The sequence below is a fragment of the Aspergillus nidulans genome, chromosome VI (assembly GCF_000011425.1).
Source record: "Aspergillus nidulans FGSC A4 chromosome VI".
In the NCBI taxonomy this organism is placed as follows: Eukaryota; Fungi; Ascomycota; class Eurotiomycetes; order Eurotiales; family Aspergillaceae; genus Aspergillus; species Aspergillus nidulans.
The window spans coordinates 889,640-911,782 of record NC_066262.1 but is presented as its reverse complement, the minus strand read 5'-3'; the positions used below and the strand labels follow the sequence as shown (position 1 = coordinate 911,782).

At 50.8% G+C, this 22,143-nt stretch overlaps 10 protein-coding genes across 10 annotated transcripts, besides 1 other annotated feature; 4 read left to right on the top strand and 6 right to left on the bottom strand.

The window, feature by feature from the left end:
- Positions 1-22,143: part of a sequence feature (contig 1.55 1613..492661(-1)) that runs on past both edges of the window.
- On the bottom strand, positions 6-3,008 carry ANIA_10393 (isoleucine--tRNA ligase ISM1; the record flags this gene model as incomplete). Its single annotated transcript, XM_050612477.1, has 1 exon — positions 6-3,008. The coding sequence occupies one exon, from the start codon at positions 3,006-3,008 to the stop codon at positions 6-8; it is 3,003 nt and encodes a 1,000-aa protein (XP_050468395.1).
- ANIA_10404 (UPF0183 domain protein) lies at positions 3,336-4,934 on the bottom strand (the record flags this gene model as incomplete). Its single annotated transcript, XM_655874.2, has 2 exons — positions 3,336-4,822; positions 4,871-4,934. 2 exons carry the CDS (start codon positions 4,932-4,934, stop codon positions 3,336-3,338), a joined length of 1,551 nt encoding a protein of 516 aa, XP_660966.2.
- On the top strand, positions 5,240-9,443 carry ANIA_03363 (kinesin family protein bimC). The gene is made up of 5 exons (XM_655875.2): positions 5,240-5,842; positions 5,897-6,540; positions 6,589-7,642; positions 7,693-8,145; positions 8,192-9,443. Exons 1-5 carry the CDS (start codon positions 5,381-5,383, stop codon positions 9,131-9,133), a joined length of 3,555 nt encoding a protein of 1,184 aa, XP_660967.1. The 5' UTR covers positions 5,240-5,380; the 3' UTR covers positions 9,134-9,443.
- Positions 9,567-10,667, bottom strand: ANIA_10405 (uncharacterized protein; the record flags this gene model as incomplete). Its single annotated transcript, XM_050612476.1, has 1 exon — positions 9,567-10,667. The coding sequence occupies one exon, from the start codon at positions 10,665-10,667 to the stop codon at positions 9,567-9,569; it is 1,101 nt and encodes a 366-aa protein (XP_050468394.1).
- Positions 10,980-11,402, bottom strand: ANIA_10394 (anaphase promoting complex subunit 11; the record flags this gene model as incomplete). The annotated part of the gene is made up of 3 exons (XM_050612475.1): positions 10,980-11,120; positions 11,174-11,205; positions 11,261-11,402. 3 exons carry the CDS (start codon positions 11,400-11,402, stop codon positions 10,980-10,982), a joined length of 315 nt encoding a protein of 104 aa, XP_050468393.1.
- Positions 11,621-12,832, top strand: ANIA_10395 (sulfurtransferase; the record flags this gene model as incomplete). The annotated part of the gene is made up of 2 exons (XM_050612474.1): positions 11,621-12,726; positions 12,778-12,832. The coding sequence occupies exons 1-2, from the start codon at positions 11,747-11,749 to the stop codon at positions 12,830-12,832; spliced, it is 1,035 nt and encodes a 344-aa protein (XP_050468392.1). The 5' UTR covers positions 11,621-11,746.
- Positions 13,120-15,471, top strand: ANIA_10400 (uncharacterized protein). The gene is made up of 5 exons (XM_050612473.1): positions 13,120-13,254; positions 13,404-13,634; positions 13,693-14,095; positions 14,175-14,382; positions 14,621-15,471. The coding sequence occupies exons 2-5, from the start codon at positions 13,514-13,516 to the stop codon at positions 14,840-14,842; spliced, it is 954 nt and encodes a 317-aa protein (XP_050468391.1). The 5' UTR covers positions 13,120-13,254; positions 13,404-13,513; the 3' UTR covers positions 14,843-15,471.
- On the top strand, positions 15,770-16,298 carry ANIA_03366 (RPEL repeat-containing protein; the record flags this gene model as incomplete). Its single annotated transcript, XM_655878.1, has 3 exons — positions 15,770-15,939; positions 16,030-16,130; positions 16,255-16,298. The coding sequence occupies 3 exons, from the start codon at positions 15,770-15,772 to the stop codon at positions 16,296-16,298; spliced, it is 315 nt and encodes a 104-aa protein (XP_660970.1).
- On the bottom strand, positions 16,645-17,641 carry ANIA_03367 (translin family protein; the record flags this gene model as incomplete). Its single annotated transcript, XM_655879.1, has 2 exons — positions 16,645-17,302; positions 17,409-17,641. 2 exons carry the CDS (start codon positions 17,639-17,641, stop codon positions 16,645-16,647), a joined length of 891 nt encoding a protein of 296 aa, XP_660971.1.
- Positions 17,860-20,601, bottom strand: ANIA_03368 (protein mndB; the record flags this gene model as incomplete). Its single annotated transcript, XM_655880.1, has 5 exons — positions 17,860-18,614; positions 18,682-18,921; positions 18,974-19,404; positions 19,456-20,409; positions 20,468-20,601. The coding sequence occupies 5 exons, from the start codon at positions 20,599-20,601 to the stop codon at positions 17,860-17,862; spliced, it is 2,514 nt and encodes an 837-aa protein (XP_660972.1).

Sequence of the window (22,143 nt, the reverse complement as noted above, 5' to 3'; positions counted from 1 at the left end):
TCCGGTCACGCAGATCCATTTAGTCCCTGGACGACTTCTTCACAGCGATTGCACGCCTTGTCCGCGGCGGCCTCTGCTTGCGGGATGACGTACCGCCAGCATCGAGGGCACTTGGATGCCTGCGGGCTGTAAACATACACTCTTCCTTTCCCACCGATCGGAAGTTCAAACTCTTCGCTATACTGCCAATCGGCGCTCGCTATCGTGTCGGGAAGGGCTTCTTCGCTACCGGTAAGCGTGACTGAGGAGACGACAAAGATATCAGGGAGCTCTTCCAGCTTTCGTTGGAGCACAGATTGGGTAGCAGTGTTCGGGAGCTGGATATGCACGAAAGATTGCAAGGATGAGCCGGTCTGCTTGTTTCCTCTTGCCTTCTCCAGCATACTCTTGATAGCGGAGTGGACCGTGACGATCTCCTGATAGTCTCCACTCAGGGACGGGTCCTGCCATTGTGGGTCAGGTTTCGAGACAGTGCGTCTCAGAGGGTGCTCAAATGCGGCCTTGAGCGCCTCCGGGGTGTGCTCCCAAGTTTCCTCCACCAATAACGGTGTAATGGGACCTAGGACTTCCTGTAGATGTTGGTAAATGTGAAACAGTGTCGTTTGAGCAGCCCGTCTGCTAGGACTGTTTTCGGCATAAGTATACAGGCGGTCTTTGATGGCTTCCATGTAAAAAGCAGAGAACTCGAGGTTCGCCCATCGATTGACAGCACTGACTGCCTTGTAGAATTCAAACTTCTCGCAGGCAGTTCGCGCTGCAAGCGTCATTTCTGAGAGGTGTAGAAGGGCGATTCGATCCACCAGCAGAAGTTGATCATACTGAACCTTATTTTCTGGGCGGAAGTCCGAAAGGGCACCAAGGAGTAGCTTAAAAGTAACGCGGTACTTGTGCAAACTGGTATGGACTGTTTGTAGAACTTGCTTGCCCATGACAACGTCGCGAGTGTAGTCACTGCTTGCGGCCCACAATCGAAGAGCGTCCGGACCTAAAGCGTCGTAAACGGGTTTCCCATCCCCCCCTTGCTTTTTTCCCTTTTTCTGCTTCAGTGGAGGTAGAAGAGTGCCGGCCATGATGTCCTGGGGTTCCATGACGTTGCCAATGGATTTGCTCATCTTTCGTCCCTCCTCGTCAAGCGTGAAGCCATGGGTAATCAGGGTCTTGAATGGAGCACGAGGCGCGTCAGTCTGGCCGGAAGCAAGCTGGTGTGCGACATAGGTGAGAAGTCCCGACTGGAACCATCCGCGGTGTTGATCGCTACCCTCGAGATAAACATCTGCGGGACGACCATGTTCACCGTAAGGGGTTTCAACTTCTGCCCAACTAGTACCGCTGTCGAACCAAACGTCCATTGTATCCGTCCCGCGTCTATAGCCAGAACTTGAGGTTTCTCTCAACGCGGGCGGGATCCAAGAGGGATCATTGGCATCGTCGGTCCACCATGCGTTGATCCCACGTTCATCAATAACACTCATAATATGGGAAACGCTGTCTTTGGTAAGTACAGCCTCTCCCGTACCTTGATGATAAAGAGCGGGGATGGGGACACCCCAAGCGCGTTGACGGGAGATACACCATTCACTTCTGTTCTTCACAAAGTTCTCCAGCCGTTGCCGGCCCGCCGCCGGTACGAATTGGACATCATCGAGAGCCTTTAGTGCACTGCTTTGGATATCGGCCACATCGGCGAACCATTGTTCAGTAGCCCTAATGATGATCGGTTGCTTTGATCTCCAATCATACGGGTACCGGTGTCCGTAGCGGTGCTGAAAAAGGAGTTGCCCTTGTGACTCAATGTACTCGAGTACAGCAACATTCCCATCGGCCAGCACGCTTTTGCCACTCAATCGTTTCGGGTCATCAGGCATTGCGAGATCGGTGAACTTTCCATGGTCATCAACCGGGGCAAATGCTAGGATTCCGCGGCTAAGACAGGCTTCGTAGTCCTCCATACCATGCCCAGGGGCACAATGGACTAGCCCTGTGCCTGAGTCAGCGGTCACGAAGTCCGCAGCAATGAGCGGCTGCGGTTCCGAATTCGCCGCTTTAAACAGGGGCTGATACGTAGTGTTGTCCACGAGCTCTGAGCCGAGAATCGATGGCACAATCACGGAGAGGTCTTCTTTCAGAACAAATTCAAGATACTCTAACCGAGATTGTGCGACGAGTAGATAACCATGAGCTGCCGATTCGACAATTGTGTATTGGAACAAAGGGTGTATAGCAATAGCAGCATTAGCCGGAAGTGTCCATGGGGTCGTAGTCCAGATGACAGCACTGATATCTTTTCCTTGCAGCAATGGGTCCCGCTTCAGATGCGAAGGAACTGTAACCAGCGGGAACTTCACAAAGGCAGCTGTAGAAACATGATCATCTTTATACTCAAGCTCTGCCTCCGCAAGCGCCGTGCCCGTTGAAGGCGACCAGTACACCGGTTTGAACCTCCGGTAAATGAGACCCTTCTCCACCATTTCGCGAAAGATACCAAGTTGCCGCTTTTCGAAATCCTTGTCCATAGTTTTCCAATGATTTTCCCAGTCCGCCATTACCACAAAACTCCGGAATCCGTTCATCTGTTTCTTCACCGTCTTCTCTGCCAGGTTTCGCGCGACTTTTCTCGTGACGGCAGCATCAACAATTCCGCCCTCTTCTCGGGCATCCTTTCGCGCCTCCAGGGCCTTCAGTTCGATGGGCAATCCATGACAGTCCCAGCCCGGCACGTAGCGCACCCTCTTTCCCGCACCGAGTTGTACACGGCATATTATGTCCTTCAATATTTTATTGAGGGCGTGACCGACGTGAAGGTCGCCATTCGCGTAGGGAGGGCCATCGTGGAGGACAAACAGTCGATCGGCAGGCCTTTCACGACGTTGCCAGGCATAGAGGTCGTCGGTGCATCGCTTTAGGTATTTTGTCTGATCGGTCGGAGTCACACGCGCCGGGAACGTCGACTTTGGCAGCTTTAGGGTCGACGACCACGACCGCGCCAGCGTCCGCGGCAGTTCGGACATGCTACCGCTTAAGCATATCCTGCTTAACTGGATAATAAGTTTGCGTCAAAGTTGTGGCGCGGAGGAAAGGTTGTTGCTGCAAATCAAGGACTCCAGAAAATAATACAGCTTGGCATCTGAGACCCACGTTCCTCGCGGAGGTCGGCCCAAGACAAACAACCTTGCACCCTCGAGCTTGCGCGCAAGGATGATTGAAGCCTCAACAATAAAGCATATATTTTATACCGGTAAAGAAGCAAAAAATCAAAATCAAAAAAAAAAAATCAATGTGAGAAATAATTCGCCACTGGCTAGCTAGAAATCTACCTACGGCATAGATTCACAACATCAATATATAGTTAAACAGCTTACGGCTCCGTTCTTCATGACTTCAAAGAGAAGACCGGGAAACCCGAACAACTCCGTATTTCCTAAGCCACCGTCATGCCCACCGTGTACAGTCTTCTGTCCCTTGCCTGTGCTCTCCTCCCATCCCCCAAGGAACTCGACGCTGCTTTCAGGGCTATCACCCCACCCTCTATTTAGCACCATTGGTCTTTCAAGAACTCGCTCTTCCGCCGCGGTTGCATATGATCCCTTCCATACGCTTTTGAGCTGCTGCGAGATCAGGTCGTAGGGTGTTTCTGAGGTAACAACAGATACGGAGGGGTTGTCTGAGGGGTTCAGCTCGATCTTCCAGCGACCGCGCCGGTACCGGTTAAACGGATATGAGCCCGGCACATTTCCATGTAGAACAATCTTAGTCACAACTAGTTGGGACGAAGGCGATGGGGGAGTTGGGTCATCAAGACCAGAGCCTGGAAACGCTGGACCAGGTGTGGTCGGATGGGATATGAATGCGTCAAAGCCATGATGGAAGTAGTTGAAGAAGCACTCCGACGGCAACGAAGAGGGATCAAGGGCACTTGTCTGCGAAATGCCCTCATCCGAATCATCACTTACGCTGTTATTTGACGACTGATCTGTATCATGAAGTTCAATACCTCTACCTGATGCTGGACTCATGTGGATCATTTCATCCCGGCCGTGGCCGCCAGCGGCCCGATGGATGGAAATCCTGCGATCGTTCTTACGGTAAATAGCGTCCGGCGGCCCAAATTCTGCAATGAGATCCTGTGGGGTGGTTTGCGACAGCCTAATATACGTCGAGGGAGTTGATCTCCGAGTGACTTCGAGTTTACCAGCTCCTAGAATGACAAACTCCTCAATCTCATCAGGCAAAAATTCCTTGCTCTTGCCGGCAAGAGCGGGAGACCGTGGGTATTGCGGCTGCTGCGTGAACAGCTTATCTCGAACTTCTGGCCACGAGGGGCCCTGAAATATTGACATAGATGTTGCCGGTAGAGCCGCAGAGGATGATAGCAATGCTACGAAATCACATTGTTCCGACCAAGCGGAATGCTGAAGTGGAAACGAGAAGGCAACGCCGGGATACGATAGCACATATGTGCCATACGCAGAAGATGATGTCGGCGGGATGTATTCACCAGGATATGAAGGACCAAAGAGGCGGTTGTAGACGTGACGAAAACCCGGACCTTGTGGAGAAGCTGAATGTTCTTGAGGTTTGGCCACTCCCTTCCACACTTCCTGGTTTTTATATACTAAGGGTGTTTTGGAGAAATCCAAGACTTCTATAAGACGCAATCTTTGATCTGGCCCGTCAAATCGGAATCGCAGACCATTTGACGGGAGCTGAAGAGTGACGGGTTGCCGTAGAGGATCCGATGCGGAGTACGCGATATCGATCGCGGGGTAGGTCTGAGGGTGGGCTTTGAGGCGGCTTAGGACGTTATGAAGAGAAGCACCAAGTGCTGCTCGGGATTAGTCGTTGCCAGAGATGTGTCAAAGGGGGAACTTACTTATAGAGCCCAGCCCTTTCCCCGGATAGATCTGGGCCTGCGCTGGAGCTTTCGAGGCACTCATGATAAGCTGCAGGGCGCGACCATGCCGTGAGGGGTAAAGGGAGCCAAAGATGCCAGAGGGTTTAGTGGTTGGGTTGCGCTTAGAAATGGGATCTGGGTACAGTATAGCAAAATCTTCAGTTCGGTTTTATGTGATGTAAGTTGGTAATAAAATAGCGGGCTGTAGAGAATCAGGCTGCTTGAGCCTAGTCAGATGGCGAAGATGGAGGACGGGATCATGTGAACGACCCCGACCGCGATGACTGCGATGACCGGCGATCCAGAGTCACATGATGGTCCAAGCGCTGGGGTTTGTTTATGTTTTCCTTTTCTGGCCAACGGAACAACAGCCGACAACCACGACATTTTGCGACACCGCCCCTCAGCGAGACTCATTGCTTATTTACTGAGTTTGGTCTTATGTCCAATTATTGTTTCTGTACCTAATTCCTACCGTCTATTCACATCATGGCCGGCCCCCAGCGGGCTACTTCTGGCCTTCCCACCAGGCGAACGACGACGCGACAGCCGACACGACGGGCGGGTTCTGCGATACCAGAACGCCAGACATCCACAGCATCCCCAGCTGTATCAACAAAAACGGCTGCCATTAGTCGGACGCGCACATTAAAATCCCCGGGCGAACCGGCGAGCGTGCTCGCGAAGCGAAAGGAGAGGGACATTGAGCGAGAAATCAACGAAGATACAAGCATCCATGTCGTCGTACGATGTCGAGGCCGTAACGAGCGCGAAGTCAAGGAGAACAGCGGGGTTGTTTTGCAGACAGAGGGCGTGAAGGGTAAAACTGTGGAGTTGTCAATGGGTCCAAATGCAGTATCAAACAAGACCTACACGTTCGATAAAGTCTTCTCCGCGGCGGCAGACCAAATTACGGTGTACGAGGATGTAGTTCTGCCAATTGTCACTGAGGTAAGGCTGAAGCTTCGATTGAGAAGGCTGTATGCGATGCTAAATAGTCTGCAGATGCTTGCTGGATACAATTGCACCATCTTCGCATACGGACAAACCGGTACCGGAAAGACATACACGATGTCTGGAGATATGACGGATACATTGGGTATATTATCCGACAATGCTGGAATTATCCCCCGCGTTCTATATTCTCTATTCGCCAAATTAGCTGATACAGAGAGTACGGTAAAATGCTCCTTTATCGAGCTTTACAACGAGGAACTCCGAGATTTGCTCTCCGCGGAAGAGAACCCGAAGCTAAAGATTTACGACAATGAGCAGAAAAAAGGTCATATGAGCACACTCGTACAAGGCATGGAGGAGACATACATCGATTCCGCGACTGCAGGTATCAAACTTCTCCAGCAAGGTAGCCATAAGCGTCAAGTTGCTGCGACCAAGTGCAACGACCTGAGTTCACGAAGTCATACCGTGTTCACCATCACGGTGAATATCAAGCGGACTACAGAGTCTGGGGAGGAATACGTGTGCCCTGGCAAGCTAAACCTGGTCGATCTGGCTGGTAGCGAGAACATTGGGCGGAGCGGTGCAGAAAATAAGCGTGCAACTGAGGCTGGCTTAATTAACAAGAGTCTGCTTACCCTTGGCCGCGTGATCAATGCCCTCGTCGACAAGAGCCAACACATTCCCTATAGGTACATTCTTTACCGTCGTTTGAATACATGACGCTAACTAGCTACTAGAGAATCTAAGCTCACGCGCTTACTTCAAGATTCCCTCGGCGGACGAACCAAGACATGCATCATAGCTACAATCTCGCCTGCTAGAAGCAATCTAGAGGAGACAATTTCAACGCTGGACTATGCTTTCAGAGCCAAGAATATCCGCAACAAGCCGCAAATAAACTCTACCATGCCTAAAATGACGCTTCTCCGTGAATTCACTGCCGAAATTGAGAAACTAAAGGCGGAGTTGATCGCGACCAGACATCGTAACGGAGTGTACATGTCAGTGGAATCTTATGAGGAAATGAAGATGGAAAACGAGTCACGAAGGATTATCAGTGAGGAGCAACGGGCCAAAATCGAGTCGATGGAGTCTAGCCTTCGCCATAAGGTCCAAGAGTTACTCACTTTGACGAGCAAGTTCAACGACCTGAAGAAGGACAACGACGACACATTGGCCGCTTTATGCTCCACAAATGATGTCCTCCAACAGACCGACATTGTCTTGCAGAACACCCGTGCCCAGCTTGAAGAGGAAGAGATGCTGCGATGTGCGCATGAAGAGACTGAACACCAGCTCCAGGATGTCGGCAAAGGACTTATATCAACCCTTGGCCAAACCGTTGAAGATATTAATAGCCTACAATCAAAGCTTGATCGGAAAGCCGAGTTGGACGCTACCAATGCGGAATTATGGAGAGCTTCCTCAACGGAGGTTTCAGATGTCACGAAGCGGATTGACCAGCGGGTTGAGGCTTTCCAGACGCGGCATGCAAAGCTTCTCGAAACCACGTCTGTCAAAGTTAACGAGTTCATTGCTACAGAGATTTCTAACATCGAGAGGACTCGGTCAGATCTCTCCGAGTATAACCGCTCGCTTGATGCGGCATGTAACAATGCGAAGGCTGAGACATCTAGTGCTCACGAAGACATGAACAATGTGCTTGAAGAAATCAAAGATCTGCGCGAGGAAGTCAAGTCTAAAGTAGGAGAGGGACTTAATGGCCTCTCAGCTGCCGCAGCCCGGATATCGGAGGAGGTTATTGGTGAATTCACCCAACTTCACAGCCAAGTAAGGATTAATCCGTCACAGTGGGAGTATATCATTACTAATATCCCTAGCTGCACACATCCTTCAATAACCTTGGAAAAGACCTGAAATCGATCTTTGAGACGATGGCCACGCATCTTTCAGAGCAGAAGAACGAAATAAACAGGCTACGGGCCGAGCTACAGAGCTCGAACCGCCAGAACATAGAAACGACGCACAAGGCCTCCGCTCATCTCGCTCAAGCGATTGAAGAAGAACACGTCGCTGCGGAAGCGGAACGTGAGATTTTAATGTCACAGATCAAAGCGCTGGTTGAGGAATCTCGCCAGAAGCAATTCGCCCGCCTCAGGGCCAAGATTGACGGGGTCAGGACCGAGATTTCAGCATCAGGGGACATGTTAGAGCAGGCCACAACTCAGCATGACCGCCAGATCGATGAGTGGGTTTTCAAGTCTGAGCAATTCGCTAAGGATGTCAATGCATCGAAAGATGAGATCAGGACGAAGCTGCAAAATGATTGGGAGGTAAGTGTATTCCTCGTTTTCGGTATACTTTTTACTAAGTATGTAGGCATTTGATCAGCGGAATTCGACAATCCGGAAGGCAACAGAATCTGTCCATAAGGAGACGGTACGCATTGTTGACGTTCAAGTAGACGACATGGGACGGCAAATGGAAGCTCTGGACGATTTCGTGGCAAAGGCACGATCTCAGAATGGTCGTTACCGTGATGCGCATATTGCAACCCTGGATACAATAGCCACCGGTGTTCGCGACTCCTACTCCTCGATTGAGGGGCGGGTTGAAAACTTGACTGGCCGGATGAACCAGTTCCAACAAGAAGCAACCCATCATCATGCCACTCTGGAAGAATCCATTGCTCCGCTATCAAACGATGTTAGGAAGCCCCTTACGGACTTGTCTTCCAGTTTTCAAAATCGTTCTCTGGAGGAGTATGTCGCCACTGGTGTCACCCCGAAGAAACGGAAGTACGACTATATTTCTGTCTTGCCTAGCACGGAGTCTCATGAGGTCCTCAAGTCTCGCCTGAGAACAACAAAGGAGATGGAAGTCCTTCCATTCAACAGCGACGACCAGTTGTCCGGCCCTTCCAGCTCTCCCGGAGGTTCTCCGTCGAAAGGCTTCGTTTACAATGACGTCGAGGACGAGGTAGGAACTCATGCACCAACCGTGACCAACGTCAACCCTTCCAACACTGGACTTAGGGAAGTCGATGCAAACGTCGCCGCAAGACCGCTCGTGTATAGCACGGGCGAGAAATCCACGGACCAGGATGGTTCCCCAGTTGTCAGCCCGGATAGCGCGACAGAAGCAGAAGGGATGAACGGACCACCATCCAAAAGGCGACGCTCAAATTCAGTTGTTGCTGATACTAAGTTGCCAAACAAGATGCTCGCTAGGAGGATGGCTGGCATGATGGAGGGGAGGGAAAACGTTCCGCCTCCTGGTATTTCCAATGGGCGCCGACTGAGGGGGCGACCTTCGCCCTGATATACTCTTCACTCGGACGAGTTGATTTTCTCACCGCGAAGTATACTTATACCCTATTGCTTTTCTCGAGGTCATGGGTTTGGCGTTCTGGGAACAATGAGATCTGTATCGGGCTTTTGATAGATCGCATATGATACATCGTCTTCGAAAGGGTTGGGTGCTTTTTTTTTTTTTGATCGGATTTGTTGGGCATGTGTTTTTGGGTCCGGTGTGGGCTTCTCTTCTACCAACATGATGTCTGGCATCCTTGAGATACCTTTTTTGTTTAGCGGGCTACGTTTTGACCTAGATACTTTTACCTATCTCCGGGCTTTCAAAACCTTTTCCACCAGTAAAGATCCAACATGCAACAGGCTTGGAAGATCATGTATTACCACCGAATCAGTAAAAATATCAAATGAACTACAGTAGATCAACCCACCCCTCCACTCTGCTACTGGTCCCCAGGGACAGCTTCTGTCTTTTGGACTTCTTCACTCTCTACCACAGGGGCAACGTCCGCTATATCCCGGGCACTCGGCTCTCCGAGCAGGCTGGTCTCTTGTACTGGCCCTTCTCTCCCAACCGCCATTCCCCGCTCTCCATTCTCGATAACCATTCTCAGTTCTTCCATTCGCCTCGCAAACTGATCCATCATGTCCTCCAACCGCTGACCGCTTGCTTCCTTGTCCCTGTCAAGTATACCAAATGGTAGGCCAGATGTTCCCTGGATTTGGAGCATGAGGCCGCCGTTCAGCGGTTTCTTAGAAGAATTTTCGAATGTCGGTGCCGGAAGGAGTTGAGTGTTCAGGATTTGCCAGGATGGTGAGAGGCTATGTGCGGACGTGATTCTGAATTGACCTTGCGGAGGTAGCTGCTGTTCAGTGATTAGTGGGTTGGCTATATCTGGTGTCGGGCCTTGCGGCTGGTCTTGCGGGTGCGTTCCAGGAGACATTCCTGCAGGATATTCGTTCTCCTGTCTGGACGGTACATGATCGATATCGAGGATTATATAATTATCGCGTACGCCGGGTATTGGATCCGGAAGGAGAGATTCCTTCCTTGCCGGATTATCGTCCTCGTATGGGGTCTCTGACTCGTGCTCTCCCACCCTTGAAGGATGCCGGTGCACCGCTTTTGACTTGCCCTTAATACTTGGATTCGGAAGGGCATCCTGCTCAGATTCAAGCGAGCGCAGCGCAGCTTCCGTTACGATGTCTGTGTCGTCGTCCGAAAAGATGTAGTGGACTGTTGGGTGATAGTATTCAGAGGTGTGGGTGTCTTCGATCAGGGTGAAGAATGGCTGGGAGAGCATTTGCGATGCAAATGAAGGCGCGGTCTCGTGGTAAATTTGGTCATTGTGTTCTGCGAGGTGTGAGTCGACGGTTGCGCCGGTGTTCAAGCTTGCCTGCTCATAGTGATCGATAGACTGCGGTTGCGTCTGCGGATGCGCGGCTTGGTCGATGCTGTGTGGACGGGACAACGGACGGCGAAGGGACTGGTTTGAGGGTGATGAGGAGATAGAGGGCGATATAGAGGGTTTAGGTAGAGACATGGCCGATGAGCTCGCTACATGGTCACGATCGTAGTGAGGTTGACGGTTGAGTGGCAGGCTGAGCCACTAGGCTGTTGGATGAGGAGAAGCTCTTATCGATACGGTAGCGGTGTCAGGTGATTCGGCCAGGCCAGGCACGAGTCTATTTCTGTGGGGATATGTACATATGGGGGCAGAAGTATGAGCATGACTGGAAGGAAATTTTTATTTTGGAGAGTATGTAAGATGAATAAGATAAAAGATATAGGAAAAGGGTATCATAACAAGTGCAACCTAAACGCCGTTTCCAGTCTGTAACCTTTTGCGATTTTGTTATTCGTCGTTCTGTTTCCATTCAAATTCTAGCCAACTGTTAGCCGACGGTAATTGGAGTTGTAGGGTAGATATACTCTGTCGGCACATAGGACAAAGTCCTTTCGAAGACTCTTGTTGTATCCAAGTCATGAGGCAATGCTATCACACAAAACATCAGCTTGATTGAAAGGACGAGGGGTCGGCAGTCATACCATATGGAACGAGTGGCCGCACTTCCCAAGCACTATAGCGCAGTTAGAACAGGAGCACTAGCTTTGCTCATCATGGGGACCTCTTACGCAATGAGCAATCGTCGCCGGGAAATTTGCAGGTTGGGCAAGTCCCGTCAAACTGGACGCGGCAGATACCGCAGACCTCATCCTCGGGCATATCCCAACGCCAGGTAGCGACCGCATTCCATTCTTTGAGCGTGACTTTCATGGCGAATTGGTAAAGTGACGGGTAGACAGAGGCGTGGTGGTGTGGTGGTCGCTACTTTCTGGCAGCCACAGAGGAAGGAAGCTCGGTGGAGCTGTTGATAAGAGAAGCAGTTTCCAGGGTGATTCTCACATGGCGGAGATTTGGGGTGGCTTGCCGACTCCGCACTCACATCGCCAACTGATCAAGGAAGTCTCCAACACAGCTGCCAAAACCTCAGAGCCTCTTGCCTCTTCACGCTGCGCACTCATACTACGGCCAATTCATCATCACATCTCCAATTCCACCGACCCACCAGTCAGGAATGTAAATATAACTAGTCATTCCCCCTCTCATATCTCCAAATCATGGCTTTCGCAGCGGTCCGCAGCTCCTTTCTCTCACCGACCCGTTTCATACGACCGACTATGCCGGTATCCCAGCAAATACGGACTCAGGCTCAGACCCGTCAGGTCTCTTTTTCGTCATACCTCGTTACTCCTAAAGAGCTCTCAGATGCCCTGAAGAAGAATCCGTCTACGAAGATCTCGACTTCTCCCCGCGTAATACCCTTATGCGCAGCTTGGTTTATGCCCAATGACCCTGAGGGTCGCACAGGGATTGATGTTTTTCGTAAACACCGTGTACCACAAGCTCGCTTCTTTGATCTGGATGCTATTAAGGATACTGAGTCGCCTTACCCGCATATGCTTCCAACTGCAGAGACGTTCGCCCAAGCAATGAGTGAGCTTGGGATTCGACGTGATGATGAGGTGGTTGTCTATGATACGGAGGAGCTCGGAATATTCAGTGCACCTCGCGTTGGGTGGACACTCAGAGTGTTTGGGCATCCCAGAGTTCATATCTTGAACAACTACAGGTTATGGGTGCGCGATGGCTACCCGACAGAGACCGGCGAGCCTCGTCAACCGGAGAGGACGAACTACCCTGTGCCTTCATACGACTCAAAGCTCGTGATTCCATTTCGTGAGCTGAAGGAGATCGCCAAGGAGCATCGCAAGGAGGGTGCGAAAGAAGTTGAAATCCTGGACGCCCGATCTCAGGGCCGCTGGGCGGGAACTGACCCTGAGCCGCGCCCCGGTCTATCCTCTGGACATATCCCTGGATCAATGAGTCTCCCGTTTCAGGAATTGCTGGATCCTGAGACCAAGACATACCTTCCTCCAGACCAATTACGAAAGATTTTCGAGTCGCGCGATATTGATGAGACCAAGTCTATCATCAGCTCCTGCGGTACCGGCGTGACAGCTACTATAGTCGAGACGGCGCTGGGGCTGGCCGAATACGGTGACCCTAGTATTCGAAGAGTATACGATGGAAGCTGGACGTAAGTGATCTTTCCTCAACGCGGCTTTTCATTTACTTAACCCATGCACAGGGAATGGGCTCAGCGTGTTAGACCAACGGATGGATTGATTAAGAAGGCAACCTAAGCAGATAGCAGCGCTGATCTGCCTCACTTGCCGCTTGTTCTTACCTCTTTATATGACGCGGTGGTTTGTTGAAGTAATGCATGTTCAGTTTCGCGCATAGGTTGAGCGGTTATCCATCTTATAGAGTGTAGTCCTGAGTAACCTACTAGGTGTTTTAGATTTTCTGAGCAGCGAGATCAATTGCTAAGCGAAATAAATTGTTAAACCTAACAAAGATGTTTACAAAGAAAGGACTATAAATACTTCCGGGCTTTCTTTGTAACGAGTAACAAGATGCTTAGTAAGAGGCAACAGGAAGGCCCGCGAGTTGATCCGGTACTCCTTCGGTGGCTTTCAATGTCCCATCACTTCGGCCGCACCCTACGTCAGCCGGAAACACAAGATGCTGCCGATGAGAATTCTTCATGAACTAGGATCCGACTGTAAGTGCATTGAAGTTTGGCCTCGTTCGTCGATGGACGCAGCCGCTTATGCTGAAATTCCAACCCGCTACGCTTCCCCCACATTCCTGATCTCTCCGCCGACAACGATCCACAACCTCTCTCAAGCTTCGGCTGACCCAACGTTGTAGTCGCAGTTTCTAGAACAGGCTACTTGGAGTAGGGCGTCTGCGCCTACAGCGGCCTCGATCGATCACACAAGCGCCTGCGTTTGCCGACTACCGCCACTGAAGCGAACACCATGTCGGCCGCACGCAAGGTCTTCCACTGTGCCGTGGATGAAACGGCATTAACGACGAACATCAGCGAGATAAAAAAATGGGCCACCAACGGAGCTATCACTCTCATCGTTCCTCTTTACAGTAAGGCCGTTTGGATTTGACCCCTGCCTGCCGCGTCATCCGCTCACTCCCTTTCCAGCACTTGAGCGCCTTCATGCATTGAAGAAAGCCGGATCCCAGGTCGCCATCAACGCTCGAGAGGCAGTGCGGTTTCTTGACCGCGCAACCTCGGACAAAGGCAACGCTGCTTCTGAACGAGTTATATTGCAGGGCCCGATGGAACAGTTTGAAGACTGGAGTGAGGCGGAGAAGTTCTTTTTACCGGAATTTGAGGAGGAACCAGAAGCTGCCGGGAGATTAGGCTCAGCGGACGAGCCGACTCTGCAGGACAGGCGCGAGGAGAAGGACAGTGACCGCAGGAAGAGCAATGGTGCTACGGACGACCTATCACGGATGCTCCTCAGCAAGCTGAATTTCAAGAAGGACCCGGATGCCGCCTCGGCTACATCTACTGGCACTCATAGTGGCCCCGCCTCCCGGCCGTCCTCCAGGAGCTCGCGAACAAGTCCAGACTGTGTGTATATCAATGCCACGAATGGAGACGAGTCGAAGGATTACAAGAGCAACGGACACCGCCGCACCGCCTCTGGGTGTACTATCCCCGTTGTGCCGCCCGTCTTACGGCCTTTGTCTTAGCGCACTTCTTTGGAAACTACACAAAAGTCCCGATGCATCTAATGCTGCTAAGGCTCCTATCCTAGTTACCAACGATCCGTACTACGCAAATTTGGGCACAAAAATTTGGTATTGCTGTCAAGAACATCCATCAGTTGCGGACTTCCATTCAATACGAGGAAAGGGAATATAAAAACCGATGCAAATACGTCGAGAAAACTCAAAACAATGAGCCGAAACCCTTGCTCTCCTACGAAGACGAAAGTGATGAGGACGAGCTAGTGTTCGTCCCCCGCGGCCGTGGCAAAGGCGTATCGAAAAGTGGTGGCTCCCGTGGAAGCAACAATCGCAAGACTTCAACCACTGCCAAACCCGTCGCGCCATCTCTGGAGAGTACGATAGAAATTCCAACCCAACCAATCGACCCCAACTCGTTCAGCCGGTCGCTGGGCGTGCCCTCGAAGCAGCATGCCACGGTCGATTTGAGTACCCAGGCCGGCGCCTCACGTGGCTTCGCAGGCGCCTCGCGGAACAATGGAAACAACCGGCGCGGAACGTCTCGTGGCCAAACTCGTGGCGGCAGCCGTGGCCGTGGCAAGCTATGGGTTCCTTGATCTTACGATGGTGGTCCGTCGACCGTTATGATGCGACGGACTGACAATCAATACAACTACGCGATTGACCGAATGGTTGCCTTATGAAGCAGAAAAAAAAAGGTTGTATCTGCCTAGCCCGACTCAGTTCTCTGTCAGTTTCCTTTATAGGTAAGACATATGGGTTTTGAGCGGATGACCATGGATGCAAGAGCCGGAGGATGGAGGTGTCAAATACGGTACTTATTCCACCTCGGGATTCGACTACGGAGAATTGTGACATGGCCTAGATGGGTTCAGATTGAGTTCAGGTCAGGTCCAGTCCAGGCGTCCACTTTGCGTTCCTATGATCGCTCATATCATGTCATGCCTTTACTCCTTTACTTTCCGTTTATCATGGAGGAAACGGGGCTGCTGTTTCATCTGCCGCGTGGGTAGAACCCCGTGTCCCGACCAGATCAGCATGCTTTGCAAGAGGTAGGCTATTCAACATGCTACTCTTAGTTAGTTACCAGCATACATCTCTGCCAAGACAGGTGTGCTGGACCGTCCTTCTTTTATTGTCCCGCGTTGATTTTGTCGGCATCACCAGACTGAGACTGGATGTCAGTTACCTTACTTAGCTCATTGAATACTTCACATATCTAGAACTCCCATATGAGTAATCCTCTTAACAAAGTGTAGGTAGGTCGGTTTACCCCGCGATGATCCCGTGGGACAGTCCAATCACTTGACCCGGCCACTCGCTTCCCCTCATGGCCGCGACAACCATGCCGTGACGATGAGACTGCACTAGATCGTACCTTGAGATCGTACATATATCCCGACCTGTCTCACCTCCCTTACTCTCTACGCTTAATCCATCCAAAGTGAACTGAGAAACATACTGAACTCCATTTTATCTGTACCAACAAAATCTATTCATTTCCAACCTATCTCCCTACAACAATGTCCACCTCATTCGAAACTCCCTCCAACGGCACGCCCGCAATCGACACAACCTCCCTCGCTACCTCCCCGCTCGAACGCCGCGACTCCCTTGAGAAACACCTCCTGACTCGTCCCGACCCGAAAGACCTCAAGGATAGGCATATCCTGCTCGATACGAATGTTGCTCCGTACGTCCAACGCTTATCTGTACTATCTCCCTGTATCTGGGTGGTACGCTGGTTGTACAATTATGCTAATCACGTTGGCGGATTATCCAGATCCATCCAAGCAATGCGCCAGAAGCTTGATCGCCAGCAGCTGTCGGATAATTTGAAGAAGAGCCTGGAGCATCGGCCAGAGAGGGAAGAATTGGTTGAGCGTGCGTATCCCTGTTCCTATCTCCATTGCCTTGGGCTTCTTCATTCTATTCTCCCCTGAGTTTCGTCAGACTAGTTCCGCTTGTAACACTAGGCATGTGCTGACAGTTGAGCTGGGATACGTAGGCCATATCCTCCCCGCTGACGAACAGGCGCCTGTTAATCAGTGATCACCTGACAAACAAGGGCCAGCGTCTCGCTGGGATAAATTATCATGAAGCAGGATAGATACATCGTCTCTATCCTTGATGAAATAAGTTTACGTCATCTATACTTAGGCTGCTGGGACGGCTTGACCTTGGTTGACAAGGAACGAATTGGGACAGGAGCAAAGTTGCTGGATAACTTAAGTGTTTCATTTTATCATATCTCGTGCTTTTTCCTCAAACGTATTGGAAATTATTGAATGTACCAATTTGGTACACATATATTATCATAACTCATGCCATATATCTTGCCATACCACTGACTTCAGATTTTCCTTCGAAGAAGACAAGCGAAATGAAAAGGTCTCGATCAGTAAACATCCATTTCTACCGGCCCCGACAAATCTGGCTTCCACCCCTTCGGCCTCTCACTCCCTCTCACGAGAATCCCATACGCCGCACGCTCAACCTTTTCCACACTACTACACATGATCTCCGTCTTCTTCCCCCAGTCTCGCATAATCTGATAATCATGGCGGCGCGGGATCGTAACACCCTCAAACTCAGCCCTTATCTCACGCAGGTCACGCACAACACCCGCCTGCGCAGGAGGCAGTCTAGGCAAACCGTCGCCATTTTCATCATTCTCAGTATGATTTCCGGCGGAGAGCGACGTAACGGCAAATCGCATGAGCTCGCCTGTTAGATCAAAAAGGCCCATCACATAGTCATCTTCCGTGACTAGGATATCCGGAGGCAAATGTGATGTAACTTGCTCGCGGGTTATGAGGGTCTGAGTCTCGAGATAGTGTTTGAAGGAGAGGGCTTCGATGAATTCTTGGATTCCGCCGCTGAGGTTGCGCAGGTAGCGGTAGTTATTGAGACCCTGTGTTTCTGGGACAGCCGAGAGGAAGAGGTCATTTATCTGGGTGAAGCGGGATTGGACGTCTTTGAGAATTGATGGCGGAATGGGGGCGCCGGCCGTTCGGACTCTGGAATGGCTGTGGTTAGGACTCTGCAGTGTTTGCCTGTTCGATCAGTGTGGAGTGAGACGGACCGTTGGAGAGAGAAGATACTGAGATGACCCGTATTAGCTTGTTAGTAAATGAAAAGAGGATATAAATCGCGGCGTACATTTTTTTGCTAAGTGCTGTAATATCACGACTTATCTTGATCAGCCGCTCACGACGGTCGTGGTGTTGATCTAGCTCGTCGCGGAAGCCCTCGAACATTGAGAGGACGTCGAAAGAGGCTGATTCTACCATTGTCGTTGATGGAAACCGCTGTGACTTGCCGTCGTTGTGGAGGGGTAAGCCTTCCCAGGAGCGCTTGGTCCCGGCCGAGGAATTGTCGGTTTTATTCTCCATGTGTGGTGTTGAGAAGGGAGTTTGAGTTGTTCTTGAAGATGTCATTCGGCGGGCCTAACCCGATTAGGACTATCTGATAAGATAAGGCGCAGGTGGAGGAGCAATGTCGTGAGGCTTTATATATGGAAATTTTGATCCAGCTTGCAAGAGGAAATAAAAATACTGACGCACTTGTATATTTTGATGAGTAAGAACAATAGCAGAAAGTATGCCCTAAGCTACTGTCCAAGGAATTTGTACTTCAGCGGCGCATCACTACGCTTTAAGCCCTTAATAGTAACAAACTGCTCATCGCCCGGCACGATGTCAATAGCACTGTCGCTGACTCGGACATTGTCTCGTTCCTCAAAGACCAAGCATTTGACTGGCTTCCTGGCGCTCAATTCAAGTACCTGCTCGCTTTCGGTCTTGGAAATCCTCGTAATCTCTAGTCCTCGGTCAGAGAGATCAAGGTACTTGAACGGCTGCGGCCAATCAACATCTCTAGCCACAAGCTCGCCATCCACCCAGAGTCTGGCAGCAAGGACATGCGGCTCGTCGACTGCGTGATCGATGACTCCGTCCAAGATGTTAGTAGTGCCATTGGGTACAATGGTGACATTCTCGCGGACGATAGACTCGTGAATAGCAAGACCAGTCTTGATGGATATAAACCTAAGTTCGACCTTTCCGATCACCTCCTTCAGCAGACTGCTGACGACCCATAGCTCGTACTTGCTAGTCTTAGGCGGTTGTGCGTGGGAGACACTCCAATCGTGGTGCTCCCGGCGCACACCAATGGCAAGCGGCTTCAAAACACGGCTGACGGCATAGAACGCAGGTTTGGGGCGCAGAAAGTAGTCTACAATGGCCCAGGAGATGGTTGGCCAGCAGTCGTTCAATTGCCAGAGCAGTGCACCTCCACAATGTCTCTCATCTCCCCACTGGCGGCGCCATCCGCGGTAACCAAACATCATCGTTTCTGCTTGGACGACTTGTGTAAGGTAAATATAGGTCTTCTTCGGTTAGCATTCTGAGTCGCCAATAGCGGGCATAAATACTGACTTCTAAGTCTGTTGCCGTTCGTAGATTCTCAACGAGGTACGTGGCAATCCTCCGCTCGTGACCGTCTGCCTTATTGTGGAAATCCAGGACGTGTGACTGGGGGTATTTGTCGGCTTCATTTGTGACGAAGTGGTCGATGGTGGACATGTGAGGGAACGCTTCCATTCCGAACTCGCTGTTAAAGCGGCCGCCAAGAGTATCGAAGATTTGGTATTTCTCCTGTGTACCGTGCCATACTGGTAGATTCTGTTAGTTGGCAGCATCGAATTGGTACAGGTCGGTACCTACCATTCCACTGATGCATATCCCCTACGGTCGGGTCAGAAGTGATTTTGCCATCGCCCCACGGGCTGCCAGGATGGTAATATGCCGATGGAATTATTTTTTGGACGGCCTTTGGTAGAAGATGCTCGTAGATATAGCGGGCCGGGAAATCCGTCTTGAGCCAACTCTCCGGATCCTTGTCTGCATAATTGTAAGTGAGCCCTTGCTGCTCCTGTACCTGATAGTCCTCGTTGTTTCCAACCCAGATAACGATGGAAGGGTGGTGGCGCAATCTCCGCAGGTTATATTCGGCCTCTTTTTCGATCGACTCAAGAATCTCAGGCCACGTCGGATAGTTACCGCAGCCGAACATAAAATCTTGCCATACCATTACACCGACCTCATCACAGGCCTGGTAGAAGCTCTCATCCTCGTAGATGCCGCCACCCCAAACACTATAAGTGTCAAACGAAGCCAACATACTTCAAATAACAGAATTCACGTACCGAATCATCACCTGATGGCCGACAGCCATTAACTCGATCCATTTGCGATAACGATCGGGTGTGATATTGGTCAGAAGACTATCAGCGGGAATCCAACATGCACCGCCGCAGAAAATATCAACACCGTTAATGCGGAAGAAGAAGGATTTTCCATGCTTGTCCGGCCGCTGGATGACCTCCGCAGTCCGAATGCCAAACTTTTTCGAGACCTGATGGGCTTGTTCTTCTTCCTTTTCCAGAGACACCGAGATCTCATATAAAGTTTGGTCTCCGTATCCATTCGGCCACCAAAGCGACGGTTCTTGAACATCGAACGTCGTCTTAGCGACATTGCCGTCCAGAGTAGCTACCTCTTTGCCGATCTGCTGCCCTTGAAGGCTCAACGTAAAAGTAGCTTTGTACGAGTTGCCGGTCCCTTGGGTCTCAACCTCTGCGGCAGCGGTAATGCGAGCCTTGGAGTGGTCCTCGGCTAGGTGCACCTCTGTCCAGAGATCTGAAATTTTCGCGGAATAAACTTCAAGTCGCACTTCTTTCCAAATGCCTGCTGTCATCAGGACTGGCCCCCAGTCCCAACCCCAATGATACTGAGCTTTTCTGACGCTCAATCTCGCAGTGTCTCCATTGAAACCAACCCATTTATGATCTGGGTGCTGCTTTCGAAGTTCTCGAGCACGAAGTAAGGCACAATCGAAATCAATCTCGAGTGTATGCTCGCCTTCCACATCTAGGGCTTTTGTGATATCCACCCGGTGAGCAAGAAACATGTTATCGCTCTCTAGAATGACCTGGCCATCGAGTTTGACCTTGGCGAAAGTATCCAGTCCGTCAAAGACTAAAAAGATTGAAGATCCAGCAGGAACGGTTGGCTTCTGGAAGACGTTTCGGTAGGTCCATGACTTCTCGTTGACCCATCTTGCACTCAATTCGTTGAGGCCAATGAACGGATCATCTAATCTGTACGCGAAAGGACCATATTAACAATTGAGATAACATCGGCTGTAGAGCTACTCACTTGCCATTTGCCTGTAAGTCTTGATGGACGACAGAAGGAACAGTGGGAACCGACAACCAGGCATCTGGGGACTGATCACCGCTGTCCTTAAAGCTCCAACCCTCTGAAAGAACGTGTTGTGTGAAGGCACCCATCTTCAGAGATATGCTCGCTGCGGTGACTCCGTCGACTGAACTGTGGCAAAGACAGCAGCTGGTTTCGAAGGGGGTTCAAAACATTCTTAACTGCCGACGGCTGCCATTTATCCTGTGGGTAGCTCCGCGTCCGAGAGCCAGTCATTCTGAGCATCGTAACCACCGTCCCCTCTTCTGCTTTGATAGTCCTTTGGAGTCGAGAGCTAGACGGAGGAGAGCCCGTGCCTCAGGTGCGCGCTTTACCCGTTTAGGAGGGCCTTGGGGAGGGACCTCCGTGGCATATCTGGTTAAGACTGGACTCGGCTCTTTCTCCGCCTGGGGCACTCCCCAAACCTCCTAAGGCCGCCTCTTTTGCGAGTTCATCTGAGAAATTCGAACTCCACACTGCATTGTGAAGAGTACAGACCCTCTCCAAATTTTCTGAGGCTGTGGAGTCCACATATCGTGGAGCAGTAAACAATATGGGAACATGCCTCCTATCTTCTGTCAACTTTTCAAAATTGGTTCAAGCCCAACCTCTCCCCGCGTGAAGGGACGGTTTGGGAACGGGTTTCGCTCCGTCAAGCTCTAGCAATCATTCATCTTATGATGAGTAGGTAAGCAAGCGCTTTGCCATCAGTGTAGTAGGATAAAGGCTTGCTTTCGAGTCTTGAATCCCAGCTGTTTCAGCAGAACCTTCCGGAAACTCGAGTGCCGCATTTCCCATGTCCATGTCGGCTCCTCTAACAAGTTACCAGCCTCAAAATGATCCCTGCAATCGTTCTTGAAGAAACGGTTGAATTGAGACTGGCATCTATAATTCATCATCACTTGGCATATTTGGTCTACCTATCGGAGCAACCTTCAGGTTATTTCAGGCTTTATGGTCTTACGTTCCGCGGTTGCTGTGGAGCTATGGATCGATAACTAGCATTGCCTATTCGCTGCCTCAGCCCAGAATGATTCAAGGGTGAATTAAAGGGACACCCTCAACCGAAGACGACGAAGGATTGGGGCTGGAAGCCCGGAACCTGCCTTTGACAGGCACACTCGGCATTCTTCTCTCACAATGATTCGACGGCCAGCTTTAGCCGGGGTCAATTCTATGGATTACCCCTCGTCGCTTAAAACGACACAAGGACATTTGCGCCACTAGATACCGACTGGTCTGACAATCTAACGCTTAACGGCAAGATCCTACGGGTTGATTCGAGAACGCCAACCACTCATCTTCGAAAAGCTGGAGGTTCTGTGACAGGCGTCGTAGACGTCGTCCTTCATGAGGGATCTTCCGATCCTCGTCAGGCAATCAAGCAACTCAGGCACCCTCTGCGACCTACGCATGATAGTGCAATGTGTACAAGTTACAGGATGTTCGTCGGTTCATATAGGCCAATAAGCATCTGAATTTCACTCTGAACAATTGCAGGTCGACAGGTTGGAGAATGAGCATTCCAAACAAGGCAACTCGCGATCACGGTCTTCGCAAGAAGCGATAGCGCCACTGTCTTCTTGTGCTCTGCTGTCCTCGGTTCGTCCCGTCTCACAGCGAGGCCCGATGCT

Coding starts and splice junctions, on each gene's coding strand:
- ANIA_03363 (XM_655875.2), top strand. CDS start 5,381: ATGGCCGGCCCCCAGCGGGCTACTTCTGGCCTTCCCACCAGGCGAACG. Junction 5,843..5,896: donor TTCTGCCAATTGTCACTGAG/GTAAGGCTGAAG, acceptor AATAGTCTGCAG/ATGCTTGCTGGATACAATTG. Junction 7,643..7,692: donor TCACCCAACTTCACAGCCAA/GTAAGGATTAAT, acceptor TAATATCCCTAG/CTGCACACATCCTTCAATAA.
- ANIA_10400 (XM_050612473.1), top strand. CDS start 13,514: ATGTCGGCCGCACGCAAGGTCTTCCACTGTGCCGTGGATGAAACGGCA. Junction 13,635..13,692: donor TCTCATCGTTCCTCTTTACA/GTAAGGCCGTTT, acceptor CTCCCTTTCCAG/CACTTGAGCGCCTTCATGCA. Junction 14,096..14,174: donor AGTGGCCCCGCCTCCCGGCC/GTCCTCCAGGAG, acceptor AAGGATTACAAG/AGCAACGGACACCGCCGCAC.